The sequence below is a fragment of the Dermacentor variabilis genome, chromosome 1 (genome assembly GCF_050947875.1).
Source record: "Dermacentor variabilis isolate Ectoservices chromosome 1, ASM5094787v1, whole genome shotgun sequence".
Classification (NCBI taxonomy): Eukaryota; Metazoa; Arthropoda; class Arachnida; order Ixodida; family Ixodidae; genus Dermacentor; species Dermacentor variabilis.
Genome location: NC_134568.1, coordinates 101,172,935 through 101,187,068, shown reverse-complemented (window position 1 = coordinate 101,187,068; position 14,134 = coordinate 101,172,935). Strand labels below are relative to the sequence as shown.

Here is a 14,134-nt window from a genome sequence, read left to right as displayed (position 1 = left end):
ATGTTCATATCACTATCTTTATGTTACAAAAGACGGGCCGATCTAGGTATCAATGTTCCAAAATGTGAATCCATATGGCTCGAAACAGACAACTTCTTTCCTCACATTACTGGGAAAAAAACTATCATTGGTACGGTTTACCATGCTCACTCTTCATCAATTAAAGAATTTCGTGCAGGATTGTCAGCTATGTTAGAAAAAATTACACGAAAGAACAAGAATGCGCTCATTTTAGGTGATCTTAACATTAACTTATTAGACAATAATTATATTGGTTACGTTGACTTCACCAGCTGCTTTGTGCGTTTCGGCTTTGAAGCACTGATTAATGCCCCAACTCGATGTTCGACGCAAAGTTCTAAATCCTTAATAGACAACATACTTTCCAATCTTGATACATGCTCACATACAGGAATTCTACAAGTAGATGTTACTGATCATTACCCAATATTTCTTTATTTTGATTTACCTAACATTTTTTCCAAAAGAACATTACACAGGACGAAATTCAATCTGTCCGATTACGTTGAAAAAATAGAGCGCATTGACTTTTCTAACATTCTATATTTTTCTGATCCGGAACTAGCACTACGCAAATTTTCCTTTACAATTACAAATGCGGTTAAAGCTTGCATGAAAGATGAATTTTCTATCAAGAAATATGATGCACCACGTTGCATGTGGGTACCTACAAGTCTCTTAGATTCACTGCGCAAGAAAGATAATCTGTATCGAAAAACAAAAAGGCAACCGTTTAACATACGACTTAAAGCATGTTACGAGACCATTACTGTGCAGTTAGACAGTGCTCTTAAGCAAGCAAAAAAAAAGAGACTATTTTGAGCACAAAATTGATGAATGCACAAACGTTAACCAAAAATGGAATGTCATTAATAAGTTCCTAAATCGAGACAACAAGACATCTAATGTCAAGGCTATCACTATCAAGAACAGGGTCTTACAAAACCTTGAAGAAATGAGCAATGTGTTGTGCAAGTTTCTTTCCTCTTCAGAAATCAACTTGAGTCCTACTGTGCCACAGCTAGAAATGCAGCAACAATCTTGCTTCCTACGGCCTTGTACAGCTGAAGTGTTAACTATCATTAGCAATTTAAAAAATACAGGCACTGGCCTAGACAACATACACTCAACACATATTAAATCAAATATATCGTAGCTGAAGCTATCTGCCATATAGTCAACCTCATTTTTTACCACAGGAATATTTCCCAACCAATTGAAAATAGCTAAAGTAATTCCTATACTAAAGAAGAATCACTGTCTATTTGATGGACAGTGGTTGTCCTGTGCTTCCTTCTTTCCTTCATTCGTTTGGGTGCCGGTTCAATGACAGGACTGCAAACTGATAAGTGTCACGAGAGAATAGCCATACATTATGTTGCAAGCACTTAGCGCCCAACATGATGCGTAAACAATGCAATGTTTGGGGCCATACAGTACAGGTGGAGAAAGTGGCATCTGGCTCTGCAGTCCAGATTGACCATGTATTAGAGTAAATACAGCACAATTTTCAAGTAACTTTCACTGTTGCATGTAATTGTTGAATAATATTAATAATAATAATAATAATAATAATAATAATAATAATAATAATAATAATAATGTTGCATCTAATTCGTTCACATAGCAGAAGGTCGACTTCTGTTTGATGATTCTGCTGTGTCGGGACCAGGTAACCACACAAGCTGTAACCATCCTGTGGCACCTTCTATGGAACCAGCATCACACCCATCAGGCGCTTTCATATTAATTTAGGTCATGTAGTGCTTACACCATCATTGCTGGCCCCTTTGTACTGCATACTGCTTGTTTAACAGAGCTTAATACAATAAATAGGTGGTCCTGCTTATCAGCAAAGCATCTTAAACATGGGGTGTCAAGATGGAACAATTTTTATTTCATTTTAATTCTATGATCATGAGTGCACATATATAGTAAGTATGTAATGCAGTGGACACACTCGCAAACCTAAACACACAGAACTGGTTATATAAAAATATATATCCATCTCTTTTTATCCATTTTCCCTCGCAATAAAAATATGCTTTTCTTCCATTTTACTTCTTGCTGTGCTTGTAAAATCCCTCCCCACTTTTGACTCCAAGCTTTCCCTCCTGTACCAACTTGTCCAAGAGTGGTGATGGCTTGAAGAGAGGGTTGTCTGGAAATCGCTTGTGCCAGCCTGGAAAAAGATGTTTTAGAAACCACTCAAGACAAGTTAAAGAGCTCACATATAGACAAGCTGTAAAGCATGATGTCAAATAGATTCGGCAGCACGTTGCCATATTTCATACATATAAAGAGATAAAGAAATGACCATCTCTACTGGCAGAAATTTTCTTAAAAGATGAGATTAAAGGGGTCCTGAACTACCCCTTAGGCTTGGTGAAATAACATAGTCTGCAGGTAGCATATGCTGCTGTGAACATCTCAGCTAAGTTCTGCTGTTGTACGCGGTGCGTGGAGCTCACAAGCAGAGCGCGAAGTCACCTTTCTCTCAAACGCTCTCTTTCAATGGAAGCCTGCTCCTCATTCCCTTGTGGACGCTTTATTTCGTAATAAAGCAGATTCCCATACGCAGCTGCTATCGGTAGCTGTGGTCTGCTACATAGCATAGATACCGCGGGGGCCTCGAGGTGCCACCACAGTCCACTGGCTAAGCAAACTGCGGCTCACTGAGGACAACCACACTTGGCTTACGTTTAGCGCATCGTAGACACTAAAATCGGAAGTTGTGGCATCTGTGTTAACATCCAAAATGAAAGTTGAGCAGTGCGCCACGGTGACATTAAGAAGGCGCAGCATTGTGGGCATGCCCCAGTCCGCCGTAGCTTTCACAGTGTAAGGGACTGAAGAAGGAACGGGAGTACAGCGGAGGCCGTGTTTGATTGCCAGTAACTCCGCTTCTGCTGAACGGACCGAAGCACTTTTTGCAGCAAAGTATTTCTGAAATAGCCTACTTTCCCTTCAAATGCCTCTCTCCACTTTACTAAAAAGTGGTTCAGGGCCCGTTTAATAGACATGGCCATGTTTTCAAATCTAAATTTGCAGAAATTGCTGTTCTAAGCAGTGAACAGCACTTAAGTGTCAACCTACTTGTCTGCTCTTTTTGCCTTCACTAAGTGTCTTTCTTTACAAACTTAAGCATTGCAGAGGTACATTGAACTTTTGCTGGTCGACAGCTTCAATGAACACTATGGAAGGCGTCTTCACTATTATGCAACAATTTTTTTTCTTTTGTCGATTTTAAAATAATGACAATAAGTAATGGTGTATGCTATGATCATAAAATATTACTAAAAATTATCTGCTCAATGTGAGTAGTAGTAGCCCTCGTACCTCACCAGTAAGCCCTCGAATACAAGGGCTGGGAGGTATGTGCTTTAAAAGAATGTTATTGCAGCAGCATCCTGTAATGGGAGGATGTGCTATCTATACCTTGGGCTGTTAACACTCAATGTTCCGGCATCATGTAAAAACGCTAAAACTGACTTATTTTCAAATAGTGATTCAATGCCTAAAAACATTACCGGGTGGAGGGGAATATCTTTTCTCTATGCAGGGGCAAAGTACCTTTTTCTTTGAGTATCTACTTCCCGACACTCGAACAAACCATGAAGGACTGTTAGCATCTTGCCACATTTATCTCGGAGAGGAGCATCATCGCCGGTTAATAAGTACGAGTGAGGGCCACACATATGACCTATCCTACGATGGCAAATAATAAGCTCACTGTCATATTTTTGTTATTGGTAGCCAGTTTCCTACGTTTGGCTTAATATTGTGAAGTTTATTAAGTGTTTCAGTGTCCCATGTACGTTGCCAATGGCGCCTCTGTTTCTTGAGTAGGAAGGGCTTTAAATCTACAACAGGGACAACTATGGAAGAATTAGTTGGTTTTACGGTTACTGATGTGGCTATACGGTCGGCAAGCATATTACCCTCGATGCCTCTGTGGCCAGGTACCCAGCATAATAAGACATGTTGATGAGATGCATAAAAAGCACAGAGGATTTCATTAAGTTCAGTAAAGATGGAATTTTTGTTCTTTTTTAGAGAGATTAAGTCTTTGACGATGCTCAATGAATCTGTAAAGATTATTTCCTTTCCTAGTTTTGTTTACTTGATGCGCCATACAGTCGACAAGAGTGTGTAGGCCTCTGCTGTAAATATGCCCGTTTCCAGGTACGAACAGCAGGATTCTGAGAAGGATGGGCTGACTGCAGCATAAGTAACGCTGGCATGCAACTTTGAAGCACCAGTGCAAAACTCCGTGCGCAAGTACTTGGACTAGAGTTCTAGGAAATTCATTCCAATATGTGCCTCTGGTGCGTGTTTTGTAACGTCTATGAATGATGTGTCGCATTTTATAAGATGCCACTGCCATGACGGCAATGGCTTTGCTGGGACCATCAGGCTTTGCTCAAGAATCAGAACTCTCATTTCCTCAGAAAGTTCTCTTGCACGCAGAAAAAACGGTTCTCTAGCTGCAGGTCGATTATGAGAGACAGCATTGCAAATGTCAAGTCGTTTACGGTTGGATAAGAGGGATGTTCTGGGTTTGCATTGCAAGTATGAAGTTTGCAAGTATGAACATTGCAGATGGAGCGACCACTCGTTCGCCTCTACATAGAGACTTGCCACAAGACTTGTCCTATAGGCGCCTGTGGCCAGCCGGATGGCTAGGTGGTGAACAGGATCCAGCATTTATAGAGCGCTTGGAGTAGCAGACTGGTACACTATGGCGCCGTGACCCAATCATGTAAGTATGAGGTGCTTGTAGAGGTTTGTTAGACACTTCCGATCACTACCCCATGTTGTATCTGACAATATTACTGCGACAGAAATTATATGGACACTTCAAGTGCATTTTTGACGTTGCCGTGATGTCCCATACAAAGTTCAAGGGCGATAACATCATTGCCATGCATTGTATGCTGTACGTGTGAGAAGCCGACGATTGCGGCTCAATATGGTGTGCCATAGATGGAGGAAAGTGGAGAGTCAGCACGAGAGGGAGAGGGGAAGGGACGGCTTTGACTGCGCGACAAATGTGTACTTTGCACGTCTTCACACGGTAGCGCGGGGCGTATTTTGAAAGGGATCTGCAGACAGCTTATACCTTTGTGCACGCTTTGTTCTCACTGCTCTTACGTTGAAGCGATAGACCACACGAACCTCACTTCACTCGCACCTGCTGCTGCGCTTGCTCACGTCAGCATGCAGCATTTTGCAGCAAGTGTCCACGCTTACCGAGCGTGATGCATTTATGTTTGCTTGTACGCGCTGACGCCATGCTTGTTAATTCAGTTAGTAAGAGAACGTTTCCAAGATTAAACAGCCAATAATACTACTATCCTTACTTCGTATAGCTGTCTGCTAATTCGCTATCGCAATCGATGCTCTGCCTTTCGGGCAAGACTGCTATTATTTTTTTTTTAGAATGTTCATAGTTTTTCAGCATTTTCTCTTAATATGCTTTATGTGGATATGAATGTCAGTTCTGTGTTCAAAATTATGCCTAAAGATTTGTGTTCTGTGTTCACATTTATGTGGTGTCCATCTAGCACAATGTCGGGTTCTAGGTTCAAGCCTCTTTTTCTTGAGAAAAGGATGCACAAGCTTTTTAGCCAAAAGCCATTTTCATTGGCCCACTGACACCTTGTTCAGAATAAGCTCCACCCGTCTTTCACATATTGTGAGGTTACATGATCTAATCTCTAACTGTAAGACACCTATCTACATATACAAAGTAAAAGATACTTTATGGAATGACTGAACGTAAAGAGTTCATCTTCACAATAAAAAGGCCACGACTAAGTACTCCCCCCTCCAGTACCTCAGTTTCCCGGATAAATGGCCTGGACAAGGTATTGCCAACTCTAACCTGGAATGTACACTTTGATAACTCTATTACATAAAGCACATTGCCACATATACCCATTTCTGAGAGGTCTCTTAAAATTCCAAATCATCAAGTAGTGTCGTATGCCTTTTCCATATCAAGGAAGAGGGACAGGAAAAATTGTGAGTGAAGGCCTCATCAATGTATGCCTCAATCCTTAAGAGATGAGTGGTTGTGCATCGACCTAATCCGCGATTTATCATAACTTATAGAGGCAACTCATTAATGCAGTAGGACGGTAGCTTGTCACTAAGAATGGGTCTTTTCCCTGTTTAAAGACAGGGACTACAATAGCCTCTTTCCATGCCAACGGAAGGTATCCTGCTGTGCAGATGTTATTGTGAAGAGACAGCACTGCTAGTTGTGTGTCAGGGTGAAGGTGTTTTATCATTAGGTACATTATTCTGTCAGCTTTTGCAGCAGACTTCTCGCAACTGTTCAAAGAAGCTCTGAACTTGGCAACATTAAAAGGATACTTGTATGGTTCATTTTTACTGCATTTCCCGTCCAGTGCCTTGCTTGGATGCGGAACAGCTATCCGAACTGGACACATGCTCAAAATGTTTGCCAAGAGCATTGGTCTTCAAGGCTTTTGCCCGGGTAATCCACCAACAGCAAACAATAAGATGGCCGGCCTAGTAATTTTGTTACCCTGTTCCATATTTTTCTTTTTTAAATGTAGAAATTAATGTTCAGGATATATTTTTGCCAGTTCCATCTCTTAGCAGATCACACACACATCTTCCTTGCAACTTAACATGTTTGAAGTCGAAGTTTCCTGCTGTTGGGAAGCTACAAAGGAGACATGACGCCTTGTTTTATTTCTTACATGCTTCATTACATTCCTCAATCCACCAGGCAATGCATTCTTTAGAAGACAAGCCTTCCGTTCATGGGATGCATATTGATGCTGCATCAATAACAAACACTGTTAGGTATGCCACTGCATCATCAATACTGAGTGCACAGGCATCATCCTAAGTCAACTGCATAAGTTCTCGAAACCGTGTCGAGTCCCATGAATGAACTTTCCATCTGGGAACTTGTGGGCAGCATTCATCTGGTTTTGTTAGCATTATGTACACCCGGAAAGTGACCACTTCCGTAAGGGTTCTTTATGACGCTCCACTCGAGGTACAGCATCACTGTACCCGATGCTATGCTTATGTCTATCGATGAGAAAGTTTTATGTGTGATGCTAAAGAATGTTGGCTCTTCCTTTAATAAGAAAGAGCCAACATTCTTTCCATGCCAGCATCGGCATGGAAAGCGGCTATTGTAGTCCCTGTCTTGAGCCATGCACTTGTGGAAAAAAAGGAAATTTTCTATTAGGTGACCCGGCGGCTCCACCCTGGTCGGCGGGTTACCTAATGAAAAATTTCCTTTTTTCCACAAGTGCATGGCTCAAGACTGATTTAATTCTTTCTATTCAGGACCTAAATAAAGTTCGCACGCACTCACTCACTCACTCACTCACTCACTCTATTAGGCGACTCCTCGCATCACAACACGAGTCTCCCCACAGGGTGCTATGGGCATTTAGATCTCCTACTAGTATGTAAGGTTCAGGAAGTTCGTTGATAAGGTACTGAAATTCTGTTCTGTGAAGTTGATAGCTGGGAGGGATGTAAACAGAAGTAATAGTCACCAGCTTATTGAACAGCAGTGCTCGGACGGCAACTACTTCAAGGGACGTTCAGAGTTGTAACTGCTTGCAGGCAAGACTTTTATCTACTATTATAGCCACACTGCCAGATGAGGCGAGAGCATAATCGCGGTTGTTTCTAAAAATGGCATAGTGTCTAAAAAAGTTTGTCTGCGTGAATTTTAAGCATGTTTCCTGAACACACAGAACTTTTGGACTTCGTTTATGAAGAAGTTCTTTAAAGGGGCACTAAAGCAAAACAATAAATCAGTTTAGACTAATGAATAATTGTTTGAGAACCCTGCAGGCAGTCATTTCAATAAAATAGTTTGATTATTAGATGAGAAAATTTAGGTCCAAGTATTAGTATTTGAATTTCGCGCCGAAACCCCAGTGCCGGTACGTCGGCGTGACGTCAGGGATTCCAAAGTATGTTTTCGCATTTGGGCCGCGTCGGCTGATTCCCGAAACTTGCCATGTTTAATATTTTGTTCCTTTAGAACACAATGTAGTCAATCTGTACTGCTATATATAATTAGTAGACCCTAGAAGATGCCATCAAAATCCGAAACGTCACAGCCCCCAGGTGCGGGAACTTAAGTAGGCGTCGCCACCCGTATTTCGTTCTTGCGCTTTTTCTGGCTTACCAAACGTCTTATCGTTGTAAGAGTGGTGTTTTTGGTGTTGAAGAACGGTAATTTACTGATGCAGAAGAAATCATTTTTCACTTTAGTTTCCTTTTAACATCATTCAGATTGCACAGATGTCCCCTTACATTCCATTGCAATATTAGTGTTCATATTGTAAAAGAGACCTGTGCTGTGTGTCTAATGTGGGAAATACAACTTACAGAGCCCTTTTTGAACCCTGTGATGCAGAGTGATGGGCTGGACAGCTGCCGGAAGCCGTTGTGGCATTGCCCCCTGACGTGCCACTTTGGCAAAGCTGTTCTTTGGCAGGTACGATACCCGCCTTCGTGCCTCTTTGAACAATGCATTCTGCTTCACTTTGATTGTAACAATTTCTTTTAAGGTGAAAGCCTTAGGTGTCTATGTTGGCAGTACCCTTGACGGTGACCTTGGTGAAACTACACCGTGACAAAAATGGCCGACGCCGCAAAGAGTAAAAGACAGGTCAAAAAATGCTCAGATTGACATCACAGTTCTCAGGGAGCTTTCTCAGGGAGTAAATTCGTGGCTTTGAAAAGAAAATTTGGTACATTTTGGTTTGGGTGGGAATCAAACTCTGGTCTCTAGGGTACGAGACGAGCCCGCTTTCCTGAAGTCACAGCTGCTCCACGGTTCTGGTTTACTAAAGGTGTGCCTAGTGCATGCCCGATTGCACACGTCGTATTGCAGCCATCTCACTCACTAGTGCGTGCATCATTGGGCAGCGCACGTGACAGTGCATAGGAGGTGGCGCCATGTCATGAGTGTATAAAATAAGCACATTGATGACGTTTCGAGATCTACTTTCGCATTATACAGAAATGCGGGGACATGCACTCTGTGCATTGATGTCACAGTCAGAATGTTGTCGGTGGTTGTCGGCAGTGAGCAATGAAAGAGTGTGCACGCTCTTGTGGCTCGCAAAGACGGTCGCACAAGTATGCCACTGCGTAGTAAGCGTGTGCTGCTGCGTCTTCGTGAGGAGGTCACCTTAGTGCCACACGTGTACGTCCCATTGTGGCTTGTTATGCCTTGCAAGAAGTCTAGCCCTGATTCTATAACTTCATGTATTACCAAATGTGCAGCAGGGTTTCGCATTCTTGCGTTACAGTTAACATGCACTGAACTTTTTTTTTTCTTTTTCCAGGATGGGCCGGACCGCGAGTATGCGGCGTGCGCCCATCACAGTTTACACAATATGGTGCATTCTTGCACCATTCAGACGTGTGTTCAGAAGCACTCCATTTGGCGCAAGTCAGTCAACCTCGACAGCTCTGTGAGCTATGGACAAACCTCTGGGATTTGAAACATCGCAGGGGATTAGGGATATACGGCCCAACTATGATCTTTACATAGCCTGCCTTAATAGTCTCAGGCAGGAGACTTGAGCCGTGGTTTAGAAAGAGATGCTTGGTCAGAATTTCTTTTCCGTCATGCCTCATCTTAATTCTTTTTACATTGATGACATTTTGGTCAGTCCAGCCCTCTAGCAGTTCAGTCTCACTTAGCTCCAAATTATCATCCGAAATTACACCACGACTGGTGTTCATAGTGCAGTGCAGGGTCACAGTAATAGGAAAGTCTCCAATTGACACTAGGTTCTGCAGTTTCTCATGTTTCATATCTCAGAGTTCAAGAAGGAGGTTTTCTTAACTTTGTAGCCGGTTCCAATTGTCTCTGTTAGGCAGTTTGAAACGAGGAAGGGAGATACAGCTCTCACTGCCTTTTTAGCTTTACACTGTGTATGACGTGGTAGCGGGGAAAGTTCTTTCTGGTCACAAAACAACTGAAACACTTCTGTGTGCAGCTGGGTAACACAGGGAAAGAGCACGCCATGAAAACAATATCCTTTCAGCAGGAGCACCAGCCACCCACCATGGAGCCCAACAAAGGGACACTGTAGGACCTGCAAACACAGGTCCTGCAAATGCCAGCTGTACATTTCCACTATAACCAAATACGTATAACCAAGGGTGGTTCTGACACACAAGGTTAACCCTTGCTGCCAGGAACGCTGGAAGTAAATGGAAAAGACAAGAAAGATTAAAAGTGAAGGAGAAAGACGAAGATTGAAGAGGACAGGAAAAGGCGACTGCGGATTTCCTCCAGGGGGGTCAGTCTGGAGGCCTCGTCTATGTAAAGCAGAAGCCAAAGAGGTGTTGCCTCCAAGGGGGGGCCTTAATGGTCCAAACACCCGGCATCCACTCAACCCCCAGGATCCCCCTTTCCCCAGACATGGCTAAGCCACGCACAGCTACATGCAGGAGGGTGCAACCCTCACCTGCTCGGGTATGTGGTGTCGCAACACACCAAACGCCTGCTTATACAGATGCCCCTGCGGGGTCTATACACATCAGAACAGTGGTATATATGTCACATGCGAGCATTACAAGTGCACGTGTCTGATGCACATAATAGCAACAATCTGGGAGATCAATGGAATTGTATTAACACACAAAGCTCACATTCACTAATTAATGCCATTAGGAAACCCAGCAACTAATTACAAAGCAAGAAATAACCTACAGCATTGTATGATCTCAGTGGCATGTCCACGCTGACAATTGCTAAAGATGTGTGTACTGCGAGGTCAACTTTAGTAATCTCTACTTGATACACTGGTACCTTCACCACCTCGTCAAACATAAAATTAGCTTAACTGCAAATTCTCACATTTCACTTGCCTTTGCTGTTGCTCATGTCAACCAGCTAATGAGCTTGATGTTTGAATGAGCCCTCTAGTCTCTAACTTAAAATTAACTATTCACTCTGCAACCTTCTCTGCTGAGATAGCCCTAGAATGACACCTCAAAACTCACCAGTTTGCTTGGAAAGTTCCTTGATTTGCATATTTATTAGGGATTAACTGTTCTGGACAGGTTGCAGGTGACAGAGGTAGGCACTATCATAAAATGTGAAATACAAACTAAGGACTGAGGTCTTAAAAAGATCACTACTCTTTACTTCTTTTTTGAGAGGAAAGGTGATTTTTCTCTTATTTTTTTTTTCAGCGGGAACACAGCATGAACAAGCCGACAGTGGCTTCTGGTTTAGGTTCTTACCATCAATAATGAACTTGGTAACATCAAGACCAACGTAGTCAGTCAATTCGAAAGGACCCATTGGGTGCCCAGCACCCAGCTTCAAGGCAGTGTCTATATCCTGGGTACTGGCATCACCTACGAAATGGTGAAAAAAGATAGTGCAAATATGCAAACATGCAGGCATGAACACAGGCTACACTGGGAATCTGGTCACAGCATTAGCCAAGTTACACATGTGGAGCTTGTTAGGTTCAGCGTAACTAGTCCAAATATAATTACCAGTTAGCATTTTACCTAAACCTTCATAAAAAGTAATAAATGATAATTTTCTGTGTTCTCGCAATGCAGAAAAAAATTCTGTTTAACCTGTACTATAAAAGTGTTGGAGACAAAAATGACAAACATTGTGTGCACAAACGTTTCTTTGTAATGAATAAACTTGATTTGATTTGGAAAAAAAAAAAAAACATACTTGCTCTTAAAGGGTAGTTACTGAGCACTTTGGCAGGCAGTCATATCTTTAAATAGAGCACAGCAACACCTTTTAACAAAGCTCAAAAGGCTTTAAATGCCAAAGGGCACTTTGTCACATATCTCTTCCCAACAGGAACATTTTCCGAAGTAATTAGTGTAAGTAGTTTACAATCAAACATTTCTCTTAGCCACCTTTCAGGCCTGAGCTATCTTTTTACAATTCCTAGCTTGTTGAAGAAGCTATGGCTTTAGCTCGTGTGTGCTACTGCAACTAGTAACAAATCACTACAGAAACAATTTTACAGAAATTGATATGCTTTTCCTTGTATCTGTGCCATGCCTCTTTAACATACAAAAACAAATTAGGAGTTTCATTGTAAAGTAGTTCAGCATTGTTTCTAAAGGACTCTAAATATCGACTTCTGATTTCAGCATCAGAATATGCCTATTTATGACATTTTTGCCTAAATGTGTACTTTTATATTGAACAATTTTGTATACGGTGAAGCCTTGCTCAGTTTAAGCTGCAAATGAGAGCGCTCAGCACATTTTAAACTCTTCCTATACTAATACACACACATCTAACACACTTAACATATTCTGAGATTATATGCATGATGGAAAGATCAGGTCTCAAAATGATAGAAACATGCATAATTTTATCCCATGAAGAAATATTTTTAAATCTGTTCAGAAAATCATGCAAGCATTCCACAAGCTGACACACTGTGGTGAAATATTGTAATGGAAGAGAGTTACGTGCCCACCCATCACCTCAAAAATACATATGCCTCAGTTTGTGTCATGTAGTATATGATTTTAATCAAAATTGATTTCTTTGCAAGCATTTTGGCTTTTGCACATTTACTTTTGTGCGTGAATAATACACAGAGATTTCGTCTAAAGGCGGTGTTGCTTTTATGCCATGTAGTATCATATCACCCACTAATCACAGCACACACATTGTCCACGTGCACTTCAGCTCACAGGTCTCCGACACACTTTTTGTACTTTACTCCTCCCAGTTCCCTCAAATATTAACCACTCTCTCATCGGATTGGTTTTCTCCTAACACCTGTCACAGCAGTACTAGCAAAATATGCCAGCATCCAGCTGATGCCTTCGATACCCCCATGGCCTCTTCTATGGCCTCCTTGTGACGATGTGCATGAGGTTGCCAGTGGCACAACTACGGCTAAAGTTTTGAAGAAGCAAGTTGCGCATTCAAAAAGACAACCACAGGATAAGGTGATGGAGACGGAAAGAGTGCAAACTATCAACTGGTTTTATTTGTGTGAAGGTGCCTTATATACGCAGAATCGCAGCCAATGAAAGGATGAGTAGAATGGGAAAGGGAGAGTAGAAAAACCCAAGTCAACTCGTAATCAACAACAGCTGTGCAGAAAAATCTTTTCCTTTTGGTCGCCACTTTCCTTTATGTGGTAGGCCTCCAAAATATCATGCGCTGTTTTATTCTTACTTTTTCCTAGAATTTTTATGTTCTTAAGCAGAGGCACTGCATGCAAGGCAATGAGACAGTATGGGCGGGGCTTGACCTTTACGTACCAACTTCCTTCTAGTGGGTCTTTGCAGTTTTTAGATATTAATCCGAAGTTAGGCTTACACTATGTCTGCTGGCACTATGCTCCACGAGCAAAGAAAGAGCTACCGCTGTGTGATTCCGCACATTCGAAGATGGTCAAGAGAGCAATAGCAAGCTCGTGCCTGGAATCTGCACTTACCAAGTCATGCCCGCATACAATGCACATAAGCATCAATAATCAAATTGAAAGGCTGCTTTCAGCCGGCTTCCCCTGGGACGTCACATCAGCTGTGGCTGAAAATCTTAGGAAGATAAAAAGAGGAAATCGTGGTAGCATGAATGAGTCGCTGCCAAAAAAGAAGACTACGGTTGTGCCATATATGCACAATGTTGCGCACAAAGTGGCCAAGAGGCATGGTGTCCCTGTAGTTTTTTTTCTGCTCCACAGAAACTCTCAGGCTTGTGCCCGAGAATCGGTAGCCAAGGAGCTCGAGGCAGTGCATGCAGCATAAAACTTGCTGAAACGTATGTAAAATGCGCCACGGACGTGTTGCATGAAATCCCGCTGAAGTGTGGAGGCCGCTACGTGGGTCAAACAGGCCGTTGCGTGAATGAACGTGCAGAGGAACATGCCCATTCAATTCGGAATAAAGAAGGAGCGAACTTGCCCGCTCATTGCCTTGCATGCAGTGGAGGCGAGCTTCTGCTTAAGAACATCAAAATTCTAGGAAAAAGTCAGAATAAAACAGCGCGTGAGCTTTTGGAGGCCTACCACATAAAGGAAAATGGCGATAAATGTGCTAGCGACACTTCTGTCAAATTGTACCGAAAGGA

At 42.2% G+C, this 14,134-nt stretch overlaps 1 protein-coding gene across 1 annotated transcript in view; it reads right to left on the bottom strand.

The window, feature by feature from the left end:
- Positions 1-1,895: 1,895 nt before the first annotated feature.
- The window catches only part of LOC142581937 (hydroxyacyl-coenzyme A dehydrogenase, mitochondrial-like), a 37,883-nt gene continuing 25,644 nt past the window's right edge, over positions 1,896-14,134 (bottom strand). Inside the window, exons 8-9 of the mRNA XM_075691376.1 lie at positions 11,302-11,418; positions 1,896-2,203 (exon numbers count right to left, since the gene is read on the bottom strand). Coding sequence (XP_075547491.1) covers positions 2,079-2,203; positions 11,302-11,418 — 242 coding nt within the window. The 3' untranslated portion in view covers positions 1,896-2,078. The remainder of the gene's footprint in view (positions 2,204-11,301; positions 11,419-14,134) is intronic.